This window comes from Eschrichtius robustus, chromosome 18 (assembly GCF_028021215.1).
Source record: "Eschrichtius robustus isolate mEscRob2 chromosome 18, mEscRob2.pri, whole genome shotgun sequence".
NCBI classification, from domain to species: domain Eukaryota; kingdom Metazoa; phylum Chordata; class Mammalia; order Artiodactyla; family Eschrichtiidae; genus Eschrichtius; species Eschrichtius robustus.
This window is the reverse complement of record NC_090841.1, coordinates 68951042-68970937: the sequence shown is the minus strand read 5'-3', so window position 1 is coordinate 68970937 and position 19896 is coordinate 68951042. Positions and strand designations below refer to the sequence as shown.

General features: G+C 38.5%; 1 protein-coding gene across 4 annotated transcripts in view; it reads right to left on the bottom strand.

Moving 5' to 3' along the window:
• Nucleotides 1-1049: 1049 nt before the first annotated feature.
• Nucleotides 1050-19896, bottom strand: part of MBNL2 (muscleblind like splicing regulator 2) — a 158579-nt gene continuing 139732 nt past the window's right edge. For all 4 annotated transcript variants that reach the window (XM_068526876.1, XM_068526875.1, XM_068526878.1 and 1 more), the window contains one exon: nucleotides 1050-3847. In XM_068526876.1, the coding sequence (XP_068382977.1) occupies nucleotides 3833-3847 (15 nt within the window). In that variant the 3' untranslated portion in view covers nucleotides 1050-3832. The remainder of the gene's footprint in view (nucleotides 3848-19896) is intronic.

Below are 19896 nucleotides of genomic sequence, written 5' to 3'. Positions count from 1 at the left end.
AATTACACTTCATAAACCAAGTGTGAAAATTTTTGAGTACAGTTTGTCTTAGATTTTTCACTTAAAATAACAGCTTGTTCTCGAAACTTGACACCTTGAACTCACTTAACAGAGAATGTTTTCTTGTCAGGAGTGACTGATGGAATAGCAACTTTTCTTCTGCTTTTACAATAAAAGAAATTGCTCGCCCAAAAATATAGCCAATTTTTCAAACATCCACAAAGGTGTGAAAGTATTTTTACCCTTGGAATTCCTGATGGCAGTGTTTAAAAATACAAGTGCCTTTATTTGTATATGCCTGGTCTGTTGAATGTTTGTGTTGTCTACCCTTATAAGGGGTCTCATAACCACTCAGAAGGCCTGAAGCTTTAAACCTGCCATGGAGAAAATCTTCTCCTCTCCCTGTTCCTGCCTTGGCCCATAGAGGAGGTGACTTCCGCCAACCTCTGCATGACAAGGACTGTTCCCACCTTCCCCGAGAAATATCATGGACCCCAAAGGACAGAGGAAGGAGAAGACTGAGAAGGTGCCCCGCACCTCTCAGGAGGCCTCACTTTGTTGAGCACCTGCCCTCAGGTGTGATGCTCAGCTCTCGTGCTCTCCTCGGTCCACCCAGCCAGGATGTCCACGTAGAACAGGTTTCATCATTCTGCCTCTATCTGCAGCCTAAGGTCTAAGACACGTTGCTCAATCAGGCTCTTACCTGAAAGCCTGTCTTATGGATTAATGGGCATTATCTTGTCTGTTAATTAACGGACGTTTTGTTCCCCATTTGGTTACTGATCTCTTCACATCTCTTCATATTCAGGCAGAATTCTGAAGATGAGGGCTGAGTGGTGGGATTTATTTTTATTTCTAATTTCAAAGAATAATAGAAGTAGTTCCAAAATGATCCTTGTAAATTGTTTTTCTTACTGTTGAAAAGCCCAAAAATCCAAAGCCTGCTCTTCTTTGAAGCTACGAAATGTTATCTGTATGAATGTAAAAACCATTTGGTTTGGCTAATTACCAATCTGTCTCAACAACAAAAAAAGGAGGATGACCAGAAATCCTTTTAAATGCTTCTTTTATTTCATTGGTTGTACATGGGGTGAGTGAACTGAATATTACAACCAAAACATAGAATTGATACAAATTAGACTCCTGTTTACACTGTAAGGTAATGAATGAGGGAATTCTTTAAGTGTTACAGAAAGATTTAGTAGAAATGTTACCAGTGGTATGGCTCAAAGAATATTTAGGTGAAGTGCTGTTATATCCGGAAAACCAAGAGTGAAATGTAGTTCCCATACAAGTGGCGAGTTCATCTCTTAACTACAGTATTTGTTGAATTGCTATCATCATGTCTTGGATATTGGTGATTTTGTTCTGTAATTAAACAAAGCATTTAAGATTTATTCATCATAGTCAGACTTCTGAATATAAACAAACTTTTGGCAAATAATATTTATACAGAAAAATAGTTTTAGATCCTCTCAAATCCCAGAATTATTCTATAAAATTACATTATAAATAAATAAAAAGCAAAATCTGTTGTACATATATTTGTACATCTATGCATTTGCCTTGCCTCCTCCTTATTGTAAATGGCATATTTATGACTCCTTGCATATTACAATCACAATTCTGGAAAATGGATATCATAGTAAAAATACAGTCTTCTATATTCGCTTGGGGGGTACAGGTGATGTTTCTGACGCTCCATTATTAAAGGGCTGAAAATAGTTGTGTGCTAAAAACTGTAAAAATCAAAATCATGAAACAAAAGAAAAGAAAAGACAATGTTACAATAATTAGTCTACAAAAATATTTCAGTGATTCCCATAATTTACCTTTTAGTAATGTATACTATGTGTTCAATGAGTTTAAGTGAATTAACAAAGACAAAAAGAAAAAAGAAAATAAGTTTGAATGTTTTAGGCAAGTTGTAGCATAACTACATTGTTATAGCTGAGAAAATTACAAATATCGATAATACATGAAGATGAAACTACCAAAGAAATACAAGTTAGATACAATACTTTCCCACAAATTAAAACAAATGCAACAATACAAGCACTATGTAAGATTACACTTAGAATGTGATTTTTTTTTTGATACGGTTATCAAATCTATGATATAAGATAAATAGTCGTTAGACTTTGACCAACATTAATTAAAATGGCAGATTTCTTTTTTCTCAAACAAAAATGATATGGTTGGTGCGTCTAGTTTTCAGAACAGGCGGTGATGCCAAAATTTAAAATATTTTACATTCAATCTCAAAAGTCAAAAATACTTCAATCACTAATACGTTCACAAAGAAAATGGATGTTTTAAACAATTACACATAATAGTAATTCATAACAGCTGTTTCGTTTTTTAAACAATAATTTAAAAACTATGTAGGTACTGTATAGGCTATGTGCAACATATAAAATGTGAAATATGAAATATTTGGTACGATAGTGCTTAAAATAAACTTTAAAACAAACTTTCTGAACAAAATTTAATTGTATCGCTATTACCTTGAAGATCAACCAAGTATTTAAAAAAGTAAACAACATTAAAATATGTTTCATCCATATATAGTATATATATATGTATGTGTATATATAATATGTATGTACTTGTATTAAAGTTTTTTATACTTTTGAGACATAAAATATGCTTTAAGGTGAAAGAATTAAAAGAACTATTTTTTTCCATGCTGTAGTCAGTTACAACCTTTTAATCCAACTTTTGAAATGCAAAACAGTAATGGATTTTTTAAAAAGTGAAACTATCTACTTTTTGTTTACATAGTAATTTAGATTAAAGTCACAGTCAAATTTTCAGTGACTAAACTCAAACTTACTTAAATTAGAATATTATACAGATCTCCTCACCTACAGCTTCCTTGTTTGTCTAGGTTTTTAGTTCAGAAGAGTTATTCTGTAACAGGCAACCGGATGGTGAGTTTGAAAGACTAATCCTTTTGATTAGACTGTTGGCATGGGCCTCTCATTCTTGTCAAGCTGGATGAAGTCTGGCAAAATCTAGGCACTTCTACAAAGTCTCTCTTATAAAACAATTTTAAAAATATACTTGTAAAATAATACCTTCAAGACTTTGTTTGGTGGGGTATGAAGCTCATACCGTGCAAAGTTTCTTTTTCAATCTAGTTAATGTTATTCTAGAATCACATGATTCAATGCGGCATCTCCAGGCAAACCAAATACCACACTTTGATGTGTCCCCAGTACTTGTGCTTGAATTTCCATTCAAATTTTAGACCTGCAGGACAGGTAACGGTTTTACTTCACTTCTCATCTTTGCTGCAGCATTCGTGTTGTCAAGAAGTGAAACATAGCTTTGATCCAGTAGGTAAATGAAATGACAGTAATTGAAGTTAGAATCGAACCTGCCCTTGGAATAGGTTTTTTTTTTTTTTTTTAAACTAATGCTAATTGTTTATTGCTAACTTTGAAATATTCTGAGTCAAAATGAGTAAATTGGTTGGACTTTCTGCATCAGCTATAGTTATGGAGATAAGACAATATTCCTAGGACAGAAACTATGTTTAGAAACCCTTTAAAAGTAAACTTTATCCTTTATGTCTTTAAACATCACAGCTGGTCTCAGGTAGTTAACTATCTTAGGTTGGAATATACTAAGCATACCATATTTAATACTCATATATGATATAGCAGCACTAGCTTCTTAGAGTTGTGGTCTGTCCAGAAGAACTAAATCTTTATTTAGCATGCAGTTTGTGGCAATTCTATTGAGGAGGAAACAGGATAGTATGTACAGTAACAATGTTTAGTTATTCTCAATGCAGATTCTTGGCATTCCATTCCATTTCTGCTGATTATTTCAGAATTATCTGTTAAAGAAAAAGACAAGTGTGATTTAGACATCCTTCTTGAGGGAAGATAGCTAGTTTAAGTTTTACTCTTTGAAGACAGACATTTAAAAATAGGAATTTTCTGCAATTTCTCCTAGTTTTGATGCAATTATAATTTTGCACAATCCCCACCCTTCATGCTGAAAATGTTTACACTTAAGCACTTCTGCTATGTGGCCACTGTAAAGAATGATGATTCAAATGCGCAGTATTTTCTGTAAAACTGTGACTGCATATATATGGGCATGCAGTGTGTTCAGACCTTAATCTCTTTTTTTAGTTTTGGCTTCATATCTCTTTATTATATGTTCAATTCTCATTCAATTAATATTTGCTAATGTGATAAGGAAGTCTAATCAAAGAATTAGTTTGCACGTGAAAGGTTCTTTGTAAAGATTAAATATAGATATTTAAAAATGTGTAACAAATTAAGTAATACTTATCTATTAACTTGCATTTATAATTCAAAGATATGTTCCCATCAAAAGTAATTTTGTTCCCAAGATACAATAACAATTAGTTTCAAATTCAGGAACCATTTAAATGTCCCATATTAAAGAAAAAAGAAATAACGTTCTAATAAAGCTGTTAAAACAGCCTTAATAATTCCAAAAGCACAGATAAAACTAAACTATCAAATACAAGTTTGATATAAGTTCATTTCCAACTCCATAACTTTGCAAAGGACAGGGAGTTTGCCCTGTGTGACCCAGTCAACTAAATGTCCAGCTTACAAGCCAAGCTTTTGACACATTCTAACAAAAATATTTATTCTTTGTGCAATGCTTTGACCAAACTTTGTGCAGTTAATAAACAAAATGTTTATTTATTAAATAGCCAAGAGTCTTTGTTTACAAAATAACCAGTAAATATTCTTTATGGTCAAGGTCAGCCAATATTCCTACACACTGGGATCCAATTCCCAATAAAAGCCTCATTTCTGCAAGTATGACTTCCTATCCCATTATGTTAGAATTTATACATGTGGATATTTTTTACATTAAGTGGGTATTTCTGCAGTTAATATAAAACAGTTTTAGTACATATACTTAATTTCTCCCGTGAAATAAATATGAGTATCCTTTATTTTATTGGAATATACAGATATGTACGGAATTGATAAAAATAGAGGAAGAATTCATGTATGTTAAATATTTGTACTAAATGGAAACTCAAAACTTTGGATAAGATCAGATCACTTTTTTGTTTTTCAAAAAGTTCTAGGAATTTAAAATTAATTGGGAAAAAATATCTCATGTACTGATATACAAATAAAAATAATGAGATATAATGGTTTATATGTAAATATTATCATACTATCTTTGAACAGTCATTGCAAATAGCTAACATTAAATTCTTCAGATGGCTATATTATAGCTTCATTTTTAGATATTTGATTATTAAATAGGAATTATTCTATTTCATCCCTTAGCTTCAATCTTGTCTGTAAGTTTTCCAAATAAGAATGTGCCCTAGGACATCAGATCATGTATTTCTTTTTTCTTTCTTTTCACTTCAGCAGAAGTCTCTCTAAAATATTTATGGAAAACAAACTTGCAATTTCTTAAATTGATATATAATAATATATGTTTTAGAACATATTCACATTCTTGCTTATTAACTGAAATGAAAATGCCATATAGGATGAAAATTCCCAGCCACCTGGAAAGAAAAAGTATCCTACAGAGAGCCCAGCAATGGGCAAATCTGTGTTATAGAAATTAGTTACAATGCTTTGGACTTGAATTTGACAAACAGACGTGTCCGACCACCCAGATGTAATTGAACTGTAAATCAGCCTTGAAGTTAACTAAAAGCATTAACTGGGCTCACCCAGACTGCTTTTCCCCTCTGTCTCAGCCTACACCCCATCCCTTGTATGGATAAAGACGTAAATAAAAGTGACCTCTGGTACTACTGAACTCTCAGCCACACTGCTTCCTGGCATCTAGGCCAGAAAACTCTGGCCATACCCTGGTCTGTGTGTTGGGCTATCTTGAGGACTGTATGTGTGATATTAAAAAATGAATTACACCCCCGCCAGCTGTGAGCTTCAAGAGGTTTAAGAGATTTGATCTTAGACGGTAGGAAAGCTATGGGTGTTTTCTGGTGGTAGCATTTTTCTCAGAAATACAGTTTGATTATTAAATTTTTTCCTGAGAAATATAGCTTGTTGGTACAGTCTGAATTAAGTGTACTCTGGGGTGAAATACATTTTGGAAATATAGACAGATCAGGAATCCAGATGAGGACCAGTTACCAACTGAGAGCCTCTTATTGAATTCCTGCCCCTTTGATCGCTGCTTCTGATGTTAGAAGGCACATGATATTACAGGTCTTAGGGCCCACAGGGAGGGGAGGACAGTTTCCAGCAGGAAGGAACCTCTGGAGGGAAGAGGAGGGCCAAGTGGGCGTGTGTCAAGCAGGAAGGGTGTGGAGAAGCTGTTTTGAGGGAAAGAGGGCTCTTCTGTCTAGCTTTTAATATGGCTTTTCTTTAGTCAGATTATAGTTTTAATTCACATCAAAAAACCATAATTTAAAATAAGATGAATAGGTAATTTTATGTTTGCCTGTTGCCTCTCTTTGGAGAGTCTCTTCCACACCAATTCAATATGAACATATAAAATATGTTCTATATACGAAAACTTCTTCAGCCTCCATTGTAATTTCAATGGCCAGGAGGATCAAAAGCTTCTGGAGGTACCTGAATATTTCAATATAGATACAAAACATATATTCCTAAAAGAACAGGCTTATATGTGGTCCCAGAACATGGGCTCCAAGTCTGATATTGACAAGTCCTAATCCTGAGCTGGTCTATTTTTAAAAAATGGTTAATTAAACCACAGTTCACCAAAGTGACCTCTATAGACTGGCTGTCAGTGGCATCCTTCCTGCCCTGCACTCATCAAAACTGAGGCTGATATCCAAAATTCCTTCCTCAACCTCCAGGCACCGCAGCCCATGCTTTTTGAGAAAGGTCAATCGAAAACTCCCCTGGGGACTGCCAGCATGTGTAGAGGTCAGAGAAATAGCTACGACACTAGGTCCCCTAAAAGTCCCCTCCCTGAAGCATCGTTATTGTCTCTGTTCTAATTTTAATAGATACTCCCCTGATTTTCCAGGAGGTACTGAGAAATTTTTATCAGAGCCTTAAGAGCCATGTCAGTACTGCCGGTCATATTTCACAGACATGGAAAAGGCAGCATGAACAGTGTCAGCTGGCTTGCACAATATACCAAGTACTTGTGCAAACCAGCATGAGCTTAGAGATGTTAGCTCAGTCTGCTCCCTGGCGTGGGAATCCCCTCCAGGGTGTAGTGACCGTCTGCAATGGGACCAGGAGACAGTGATTCCAAACAGCAGGTCTGTGCCTCTCGTGGTGCCAGTGGAGGCCAGTGCTCAGAACCCCCCTGGGAGCTTGGGAATCAGGGAAAGGCGAGGCCATGGGGTAGGGCCCAGAGCAAACAGAGCCTGGAGCCCTGGATGAGAGGCAGCAATGACTGTGTGCAAGAACCAGACGCATAGCAATTGCTGATGGACCTGCGGGCTGCTAGGCTCCCCGCTAGGTCATCCCTGCCTGGGTGGTCAACCACATCCTACCCTAGGCCTCCTCCAGGCGGATGCGGCAAGCATGTCTGCTTATGACAGCAGAAGCCCCTACCCAGTCAGAGTTCCACCGCTTCAGCTTCTAAGGAGCCCTGGCAAGCTGTATCATAGGAAAGAAATCGAATATATTGAACACGTTGTATTTCTGTTCATCTCTCTGATAGACTGGTCCCTCAAATAAGTATCATTTTCTATAACAGAATCATGGTGAAGATGGGGACTAACTTATTAAAATAAGATTCTAGCTAACCTTTTATGGTAAATCAAAATCTTGAACTGAAAGCATTATTTTCAATTTCTTTTTCCACTAAAAGGAGAACACACAAAAATGAGAATAGCTGATGCCCACCAAATCGGCGATTCTGTTTTTAAGACAAAGACACACTTGATCTGAAAAAATGACTGCGTTCATAAGTCTTCAGTGGACCCTCTAGTTTTAACAAGGGTGTCTGCAGGCAAAAATATCAGTTGGCTGCAACAGAGTCTACCAAGCAATGAGCATCTCCTTCAGGTGGTTGGATTTAAGAGTGTAAAGATTCTGCTCAATCCACATCCGTAAATTATTCCCAGATGAGCCCAGGACACAATGAGTCTCATTTTTATTTACTGAAGACAAAATGTGAATGGCCCCAAGGAACATCAAATGGGTTGTTTCCCCACCAAATGTGTTATGAGCAGCCGTTTAATAACCCCTGCCTCCCCAGTGACATGCCTACCGTTGACTCGCAGTGCAATGGCAGTCAAGCTCATCGCAAAGAGGACTGGGTTAGGCACTGCCTGAATACTAAGCCTACTGGGGCCAGGCAGGAAATGTGCGTAAGTGTGTGGATCAGCCTGCAAGTGTGGCAGATGGAAGGGCCCGTGCCTAGAAGGAATGGAGCTCTAGCCACCTGTCACCTGCAGAAGCCTGGGCTCTGTAGTGCCTGACCCTTCCATCTGCCAAAAGAAGCTGTAAATGCAGCTGCTGATTAACATTATGGAAAACAACTCTGTGTGGGTCAGATGTATCTTTGGGCTGAATTCAGCTATGAGCTGCCAATTTCTGTTCTCCTTGAGCCTTACTTTCTTGAAGGAGAGATCCACTAAGCCTGGACTGCTAGCTTCCTGAGCCGGGCAGTAGCCAAGGCTGAAGGCATCATCCAGGGAGGCAGTGCTGGTGACGGTGGGCGGGATCAAGAGAGCAGGTCTAATGGGGAGCTCATCCTGCAACTTTCAGACATTTGGCTTTCACCCAAAGGAACAGGGTACTTGACCCACCGGTACCTTCTACCTAAGAAGAAATTACTGACCCTCCCTTGACTGATTCACCAGATATGAAATATACATGTTGCCTTGTCTTTTCCAAGATGATGATGGATTCAGAATGAGCCATCCATGTGCCCTTACGTTTGGTGTGCACTTGAAAACGAGCTGACCAGAGTGAGAAGTGCACTCGGTTGAAAGCAAAATAGTCTGTGCAGAGGCTGAAACACTGAACTTGAAAGCATGAATACCACGAACTCAACAGCGGAACTAACTAGCACTCACGCAAGAGGGTTCAAAGAAGACAAATCAACATATAGTTTCCTCAGTGCTTCACAGGTATCAAGTATTAATACTTTCTGAGTTTTCTACCTTGTGGCTGATCTCCAGGAAATGTACATATAAATAATTTTGGAAATTGTGAGCTTCTAGATGACTTCTCGACACGTTCGCACTTCTTATGTAAATGTGTTCATTGCAGACATTCAGAGATGTCAGATGAGTTATCCTTTAAAATGTTAGTTCAGTAGTAAATTCAGTAAGAACTCTTATTGCTTGGCTTAAATGATAGAAAAAAACATTTCAGTGAAAAGACCAACTGTTTCTAGGGATCCAAACCATGAGAAACAGTTAGAAAAGAGGGCTAATGAATGTTTTAAACATTCAATACTAACTGTTTTTGTAATGTTGAGTTTGGAGAGGTAGATAGAATATACCTTATCAAATATCTGTGTGGCCTTGCTGAAATCTGAAGGAATCTCAGTGGATCTGCATACCACTAGCGTAAGAGCTCAAGCAGACATTTCCAAGCAGGGCTGTTGCATTAACTGGGTCCACAGCACAACCGAATTTCGTAAGGAGAGGGGCACTGCCTCATTCCTCCTTAGATCCCTAGTAAAAAGGATGGGGCTGGCTATATAGGAGGCACTTCTTAATTACCGGTTGCGTGGATGGCTGAATAAGTAAGAACTTACCGAGGCATAATGCCGCAATGTTGGCATCTACAGAAGACCAACAGACCTCTCACAAGCAAGAGGGTGCAATGGAGGCAGGCAAAGAACCCCTTGGAGAGTTTACATCTGTTACCCTTTCAGAGCAGCTAAGGCTTCAGGAATATCCAAGAAAAAGAAACATTCATCCCCATCCCCTCACCCCATGTTCTATATAGATAAAAGGAAAAATATTCCAGGCTGGGGGCAGAATCACTCGGAGGATGGTAACATGGCAGATAAACAAAAATGCCACCTGAAGAAAACTTCTAGACTTAGAATATTTCTTAGAAATCTCTTCCCATGGTTAGAGGGCCCTGTTTCCTCAGAAGGTAATTAAAGAAAGGGATGTTTCACTGTCTCCTTAAACAAAACTTATTATTAATCTAAGAATAGACAACTGGATGGAATTTCCTAAAAATATGGCCAAGCTAAGGAGGCCTGCCTGTTGCTCACCATCCCAGTATCTTTGTCTTTATTCACGGCATTCTTCTTGTTCTGTCACTCATGTTGCTCTTTGCTACTTTCCACTGGCGTTCCTCCGTCCTCCAGGCCCTGCGTTATTTAATATTCTCTGCATCTTCTCCCTAGCACTCCACACGTCTTCTCCATGGAAGCCTCTACTGTCTGAAACTCCCTGGTTTTGTCTGAGAGGTGAAACTTGTATTTTGGTTGAAGCAAACTCTACAAAAGCAGACAGCCATTTGTACATCTTTGGCTGCCAGAGAATTCTGTACTTAATTCTAGGGTGGATTACTATAGATTAGCATACTATGAATTGTTAACATCGAAAGCAAATGCCTTTGGTTTCTTGGTGGACATAGGTTATCAGAGTAATTCTCATGATATGTGTTGATCAATGAACACTTTCAAGAACTTTGACTTATTTCATGACTATTTGTAAATTTTGTTTTTGAAAAATTTTTTTTGATGTGGACCTTTTTAAAAGTCTTTATTGAATTTGTTACAGTATTGCTTCTGTTTTATGTTTTTGGTTTTTTGGCCATGAGGCCTGTGGGATCTTAGCTCCCCGACCAGGGATTGAACCCGCACCCCCTGCATTGCAAGGCGAAGTCTTAGCCAAGGGGGACCGCCAAGGAAGTCCCAGTATTTGTAAATTTTAATTGTATAAAAAGTTCAAAGATAATTAGAGGTGCATGAAGAGACACTTTGAAAACCAGTCACATTCATTATTTGAGTGATATGTTGTTCCAGGGCAGGGCAGGGTCTTCTGCCGTATTTGACTTGTTTTCCAAGTGGAGTTTTATTTATACAGAAAAGGCATATAGTGGGTTGTGGGAGAAAATTCTCAAGTGTGACAACCAGTTTCACTCTTGGGAAGAGTAACCTGAGGTTGCTGGGAAGGCCCTCGATATTTAGCAGAACTTAAAGAGTACTTCAGTCCAGATTATTGTCTTGCCTTCTGTCATTAATATTAAAGTTTACACTTAAAACTCTAATTCTTCTATTTTCAATGACATATCACTTTGCTGATGACTCATGACTGTCTAATATTTTCCACTCTACGATATTTGAACAAAACGATTTTTCAGATATACTTTCTAAGAATTATCACTTAAAATACTACTAACTGACTTTTTGTATAAAAGGCAATAACACTGGCCTCATTGAAAATCACTGACGAGGGTCCACACTGGCAATTTATATTATCTGGATAAAATACATATACGGAACTTCTTGATTTGAGTAAGATTCCACTCCTTGCATGAGTCCAAGTCACCTGGAAAAATCCAGGCTCTTGTGAGTATTGCAGTGATGCTTTGATCATGATTCCCAGCTCCACCCCAGACCCAGCTGCAATCAATCCCCATTCCCCCGAGGGAATTCTGAGGCTTACTTCTGTTGCTTTCATGGTGAGATGGGAATCTACACCTCAGACCATCTAAAAATCCATACATCATTCATGGGTGACTTTTTCTCCAAAATGATATTTATGAGGAAGAAAGGAAAGGCATTTGAGAGGAGGTTTTTTATTCCTCATGCTTCCCCCTGTTGCTATAGCAGTGTTGAAAAGAAAATCGCCTTCGGGAGTGTTGTGTGCTCATTCAGGAAGAGAGGGGCTTTGAGACCATGTTTGCTCTGCAGGCGCCAGAGCAGGTCGAAGTAAAACAAAATGCTAGATTGGAAGGGCCACACGACAGCCAGGAAAAAAGAAATTGGCAAATCAATTATAGCATCCAAGGCAAATGAGAAAGAGGGTGGTGTGAATGCATCTGGTGGCCACCCAGGACCAGGTTCCAGCTTTTATCTTCCTATTCATCCTCTGGCATTCTTGGCTCCGCGCCGTACATCCCATTCCTACTCCACACACCTTCCCCAACAAACATTCCAATCATGCAATGAACCACAGACTGTGGTTCCTCTACCCTCAGCTGGTGGAGAAGGTGAAGGACTTTCCTATCACACGCTGTCTGGGGCTTTGGGTTAAGCATATGCTTTTGGCATCTTTCTTGAATCCTAAAGATGTAGAAACATCCATGAACATGGTATTTAGCCTCTTTCATGCTGTGAGCACAATATTATCCTTGAGCAATGTCACCAGTTAAATAAACTATTATAGGCCGGCCTGGAGACCTAACCATTAAATCCACCACTGTCTCCATAGGAAAATTACTTGAGTTCCAAACCAAGTGGCAAAGGGAATTTTGAACAAACATTTTTAAAATTAGAGACTGTATGTATATTAAGGAAGGCTAAATTCCTATACTATATCAAGAAATAATATATAATAATTGGGCCACACTATTTAAAAATACTGTAAAATATTATAGAAAAGGTAATAAGATATTTTTCTAAAAATACTATGTTTAGAATATGTGCACTGAGATACGGAGCAAGCAAGGCTGTCTGGGATTAGACAGGCTGCCCACATCTGAGGCTACTTCAGGGAAGGTGACCTCTGGACATGAAGGGAGAATCTAAGAAAACATTTTTTATATCTTAAAAAACCAGTTTAGGCAGCGACTGAAAAGAAATTTCAAAAGCATTCCTTTAAACCTGTTCTTTTCAATATGGGGTTTTGCTCCCAGTAATAAATTGAAGAATCAGGCCAAGAAAAATCACAGAAGCAAGATCCTGCTGGATTTAACATTAAGTCCCCAGTCCTGCCCAGTGCCCTGCTTTTGTATCCACCACCATTATGTTAGACTTAGAATCCTGGGCACATTTTGGCCGTAGTATTCATTTTAACAGTGGAGCAGAATGTATAATTCAGTCCGCTAAGAACTGGCTTTTAAGACACCAAAGGCAGAAAAGTAACCAAATGCTGGGATTCAGTAAAAAGAAGGGTAAGTTAATGTCATGCGCAGGACATGAAGTGTGTCTTTGTGTATTGTAGTCATCTTACACATTTCTCAAATTGATAGGATGACACTGCCATTTAAAAAATTTCCAGCAAAAGTAGTTTTGTTTTCTTCCTTTCTAGTTCTTTGCCTGGGTGTTTGTGTATGTGTGTCAGAGAGCGAGAGAAAGATGAACAAAACCACTCAATGTGTGTAAAATAATGGTGCAAAGGAAAAATCAAAGAGAGTCCTGGAGTGGAATTTCGGGAGGCTTGTTTGTGCCACCAACCAGCTTTGTGACCCTTCTGGGCCTTGGTTTCTCCCTCTGCTCGTACCACATTGGCACTTCTGCAGTGTGGTGGGTAGTTAACCAGGTTGCCATCTGTCCTCCCTGATAACTCCTCAGAAAATGCCCTAAATATCCTGGTATAATAGATGGCAAAATAGAAACCAAAGGAAGAAAGCAAGCTCCTACATTCTCTCTTATTTCTCTATTACTAACTGTCCTCCCTCAAAGCTCAGTGGTTAGGCCCATTCTTTCAGCTTCTCTACTTTTTGAGATGATCCTTATTATATAATAATTACTTTGACTGTAATTACTTACATGTTGGTTTATTGCCTGTCCCCTTGACAGTGTAAGAGCCACAAGAACAGGGACTGTTTTGTTCATTGCTGTATTCCCAGAATTTGGAATTTCACATGACACATAGTGGGCTCTTTGTAAACATTTGTTGAGAAAAAGTATGAAGATGCATTGCACTGGGTTAACAGTGGGCTTTTGTTATGGCCTCAGAATAGACCCAGCTTCTAGCCTGCATGGTTCACTGAGGAAGAATTTGCATTTGCACTCAGTTACCTGTTTCATGAAAACAGAACTCTTAAAGGAAAACACAGCAACAATAAAGAATTTTTAATGTGAAAAGAATAATTTTATACTATGGATTAAAAAAAAACAAAAACCTACGTATAATTAGGCCTCTTTCTTTCCAATCCTAATACTTTCTTCTTTGGAGAAATATCTATTCAGATCCTTCACCCAATTAAAATATTGTGGTAAAATAGGCAGAGCATAAAATTGGCCATTTTAACCATTTTTAAGTGTATCGTTCAGTGGCATTAAGTACGCTCACACTATTATGCAACTGTCACCACCATCCATCTCCAGAACTTTTCATCATTCCAAACTGAAATTCTGTGCCCATGAAACAATAACTCCCTGTTCTCCTTTCTTGCCAATACTTAACCCCTCCTTCCTTCTTTCCCTCCCGTCCTTCTTTTTATCCTCCCCATTTTGGGCTTCAAAATGGAATTTTTCTGTTTGCGTACCTGAATCATCGTCGATTCCTTGGGATACTTTGGAATTGAGCTCTATGGTTTTACCTACAACTGAATTAACCTCTAGTCACTCCTTTCACAGTTGCCTCCTCCAGGCTGCCCAAAACATTCCTTCTCAAGTAGAACGAATCAAGTAGTGATGTTCGTTTAACCTGAGATTTATGTGAAGGTAAGGTTCTGTGAAAACAGTGGAGAAAAACAGTATCTCTCTTTTAAAATTATTGTTTAGAAAAAAAAAAAAAAAAAAAAAGTCCTGGATGAAAGGACTCCTCCTGGTAGACTCTTTTTTTACAGAAGTTTCTTGCCAGTTTACCACCCTTGGAAGGGTGAAATGGTGCCCTCATTCATCTACTTTCTAGCTCTTGTTTACTGGACTGAAATTTGAATTTCCTTGTTGGTCTCATCAACTAACCATATTTTCAGATATTTCTGATATCGAACTTGGATTTTAAAAAGGTTTGCTTCTACTGGAACTTTCTTCTTAAATGGTTAAAACTTTGTAAACCAATAGTTAAACTCAGTAGTTAGCAGTTTTTAAGGGAACCATATAAAGAACTTCACCCCAGTCCTACATTGACCATAAGCTCCAGTCTAATTCAAATATGGTGGAGACACAAGAGAACAGGATTTGGAGATCAGTGAACCTGAGTTCTAAAACTGTCCAGCCACTTCCAACCTGCTTGAATCTGAAGCACATTATTCTTTAAAATTTGCTCTCCTCTGGAAAATGGATGAGACACTTCACAGAGTTCTACTGAATATTAAATTAAATAATGTATATAAAATGTCTGATATGTAGCAGTGTTTTTTGATAAATGTTGGTTCCCTTCCCTTGGTCTATTTATTTTAAAATTCATAATCCTAAATAAAATTTGGTTCAGCTTCTACTTAAATAGGCATTCAAATAATAATTTTGTGCATTTAAATATTATGTGATCTGTATGACACTCCATATGTGTTGATAATAAATTTGATTTTGATGAGATTAGGATTTTCTAAAATGTCAAATGCACTTCCCTTTCTGTGTATGTATATCTTGACCTGTCACTGAAAACTAAATAAATATAGGCTGAACTTCTTTATTGTTCATGAAAGTCTTGACTGTCATTCATATCAATCATTTTTCAAACTAAAATCTTTTATTATAAAAGCATCAACATCCAGTACCATACAGTGATCAAAGTCCACTGCAATAGAAAGTTACATCCCTGGTGGTCCAGTGGTTAAGATTCCATACTTCCACTGCAGGGGGCATGAGTTCAATCCCTGGTCTGGGAAGTTCCACATGCCACGGGGTGTGGCCAAATAGATAAATTAATTAATTAAATAAAATAATAAATAAAAAATCAAGTTAAAAAAAAAGTTACATCCCATGGGAGGCAGCATCTCCCACTCTTTAAATTTAGATCCAGTTCGAACCCAGCTCCTAGACCTAATAACTGTGTTACCATGGGTAAGTGATTCAACATCTTCTATTCTTAGTATTCCTTTTCTCTGTAATGGGAATCAAACGTTGTCCCTAATGCATAAGTTGTTGTGAGCCTTAGATAATGTAATTAACAAGTGCTTGGTGGTAGTAAGCAGATGCTACTGTAATCCTATGGTAATAGTTCACCTATTTTAATTTCCTAGGCTATGCCACAAAACATGAATATGAATATTTTGACAAGGTATAGCACTTACTAATAATTCTTAGATCACTGGGCTTAGAGCAAACCACTATTTATGGATGCTTCTGCACACCCAGTCTTGTCTAATAAACATCCATACTTCAATTTTCAAACCTTCATCTCTTCTCAGATAGGTTCACATAACCAGCAGGAAAAATGAGGGGACTTAGGTTATGAGTTTATGTTAAAAAAAAAAAAAAAAAAGAAAGCAATTCTTAAACACAGTTTTCCAAGGCAAAGGAATACAGTGGGGTTTTCTGCTCATTCTTCACACACACCTTAGATTTCCCTCTTTTAACTTCTTTCCTTGTTCAAGGCCATCCTTAATGTTACAGGGGTCAGAGAAGACCAAAGAAAAGAAGATGAACAATAGGAATTGATTCAAGCAATTCCTTTTCTCCTGGATCTTCATAACTAAAGTGGTTCTCTGGCCCTTTCAAATATCTCGGGATAACAATGACAAGAATTGAAAGAATGACTAATGGAAGAGTTATGAACAATATTTTGAGAAAAAGAAGGAATTGAGTTTAACATCCCTGGGTATCTTTTTGATTCCTCCAAAACCTTTCTAAATTTTAAGGAGGAAGAAAATCTATTGACTGTTCTAAACAATGTATAGCTAGCGTATTCATGCTGGATTGTGGTTTGAGGGAGGGAAAGAGGACTAAGCATGGTGTTAGGAGATCAGTTTCTAATCCCTTATGTAACCTTGAATGAGTCACTTAACCATTGTAGGTCCTTTTCCTCATTATAAAATGGAAGGTTAGGAGGTTGGGGGAGGTTGTATATCTGGTTTTGCCACTTAATAGATGACCTTGCACAAGTTTTTCAGCTTCTCAAGACTGCAGTTTCCTTATCTGTATATTAGGGAGAAGAATATTTCCTTACAGGGCCATTTTGGGTTTTAATGAGATAATTCATATAAAAGCTTAGCATGATGTCTGGCTCTTGGTAAGAGCTTACTAACGGAGAGATGCTTGCGTTATCTTTGTGCTTTCTGTATATGCTCTATAGTACTTTGGGGTCCCTTTAATGATCATTTAAAGCACTTTCTCAGGAAGGCAGTGTGGTGAAAGGGAAAAAACACTACCCTAGGCAGGACACAGACAATTGGGTTCTATTCCTGGTTCTCTTATTATTTATGTGACTTGGGTAAGCCACCTTACTGATCTGGGGTCTTGTTCCAATTTATAATGTAACTTGCATCATCATTTCCCTTTTCTGTTATTGTAGAAGTATGGCATGGTTGTGGTCAGTTTGCTCTTATGACTTACTGCCTTTCATAACTTTGATGTAGTTAATGCAGGTCTTGGGTCAGACCTGCGGTGCCTGAGGCAACAGTGACTATGGGAAAATGGGTGACATTTTACAACATTCAGCTTAATGATGCTGCTTCCAGAAATGCATTGTGGTAAATACTGAAAAAAGTGTCTGTATTTGATTATAGGAAGCTCATCGACATAAACTCTGAGATCTTTGGAAACTCCAGAGCAAGGAGAGTGATGATAATACTATAATTTGATCACCGAGAGTTAAAACAGACAGACCAAAAGTTTCAGCATATTATACGTGATGCCGAGGCATGACGGAGTCTAAGTGCTAGACTAGCTGTAGTTTTTCATAAACCAGTGTCAGAAAGTACCAGTCAACAAATTTCTCCTTTACAGTACAAATAAAAGTGAAGAAGTGTCCACAGGAGCCACTCTTTTTATATAAGTCATCGGGAGAAATGTCTTGTAGACGGTTGATGTGTCAAGGAGCAGAGAGCTGGTGAATCCACAGATACTACAGAAACTGGCAAGAGCCACTGGGAGAGTAAAGGATCAAAATGCCTCCCTGAATTTTCTTGATTTTCTTAGTTACAGTCTGTCCCCCTTCATATCTTCAGGTTCTGAATTCATGGATTCAACCAACCATGGATAGAAAATATTTGGAAAAAAAAATTCCAGAAAGTTCCAAAAAATACAACTTGAATTTGTCATGCGCTGGCAACTATTTACATAGCACTTACATTGTCTTAGGTAATGTAGAGATGATTTAAAGTATAAGAGACTTGAACATCCATGGATTTTGGTATCACTCGGGGTCCTGGAACCAATGCCCCACAGATACTGAGGGACGAATGTATTCATCCTCCCCTCCCCACATTTTCCCTTTTCTCTCTATCCCAATTTTATCACTTCATCAACAAAGTAGCTTCCTCACCAATTAACCTGCGCTCAGCCTATCCCAGCTCACACCTACCCACTCACTTCCGGTAGGTGGGTGTTTGCAAGTCTCTCGTTTCGCATTTTGCTGCCCTGCCCTCAGCCTGCCTTTTGACCTCCTCAGTAACCTGACCTCTCCTCACCTGCTCAAGGAGATTTTCTAGTCCTGCCCACGTGTGTCTTCCCTTCACTCCCTCCCTCACTGCGGTGTGGCCTTTAGTGCGTGTGAGCTACACTGTCCCCCCCTTTAGATCTGACATAGTAATAGCTGCTCCGTCTGCATCTATTGTGGGATAAAGTCTGAAGCTGATTCTGAAACTCCTATCTGAGCCGCGAAGGCTACTGGGGAAGAAGGTGGGATAAGGGGGAAGCATTGACCTCAGGGTCAGAGTCTTGAGGTCAAATGCAGGCCCTTCTACTGATGAGAGCCACGGCCACATCTGAGCCGTGATGTCTTCACATGTTAAAGAGCGAGAATAGGGCCCATCTGATAGGGTTAAATGTGAGAACACATGTAAAGCATGATGCTGGTACATTTATAATGCCAGTCTCCTTGCCCCTTACCCCACCCACCAGCTCCACCTGTTACATTTCACTCTGGTCAGGAACAACCTCACCTGTTCCTTATCTAATTCCTACACATCCTTCAAGACCTGCCTCCGCACTTTTACACACAGTAGTGTGTATATGTTAATCCCAAACTCCTAATTTACTCCCCCCTCCCACTTAGGGGTAAGGCTCTGCCGTGGAGCTTACTTCCCATGCAATAATGTTTGAATCCTTGACTATTTCACTTTGTGATACTGTCTGATTGCTTCGCATCTCTTTGACTAGGCAGTAAACTCCTGGGTACCCTTAGCACCTCCCCACACTGGTGGCCTCTAGAATGTTCAGCAGACTCAGACAGGTCTGACCTTGGAAGCCATTGACTCCTGCAATGTGGCCCAGAGAGAATGCTGGAAGAGGCTGAGAGGCCAGACCTCATGCCAGTTTGTCTTTGACTCATCATGGCGTCATATCCAGTAAGTGAAGTGACAGTCAGGCCAGCTTTGTGTCAGGAGGCGGCAAGGATCTCTCCTCTCCATCCACCCACACAGCAAGGCTGGCAACTTCCCCAAACATGCAGGTAGAAGTGTGGGAAGGCAGGCAGCAGTGGCAAAACTTGGGGAGATAGATGCCTATAAATCAAAAATTTTCTCTATTCATAGCAACTTTTATTAAAAACGACACCCCATTCATCTCTCAACCCTTGGCAATGGATCCAAATTCCTGCACTGTGCCTAGTCTCTCTTTCCTTACAAATCTAGAGCTGGAAATAAACACACATATAGGATGAACTGTATATTTATTCCTCTCAGAAGAGAAAACCTACAAATAGAAAAATGAGCATGATTTTATTACGGTCAACAAAAGCCAAAGTACTACTGGGAATATAACTTTGCAATCTAAAAAGATTCCCCCAAATTCCATCAAAATTCAAAAGAGGGTGGGATTTGAAGGAAAATAAGTAGGACGATCCACCAGGCAGTCAAGTTCCACAGAAGGACCCTTGACATTTTCTCTTTAGCTGCATAAAATTGGAACTGATATTATGTGTTTAGGTGCTGTATACAAAAGAATTCTACCCAAGTTTCTCACCACAAGGTGTAAATTATTCACGAAAAATGAAAATGT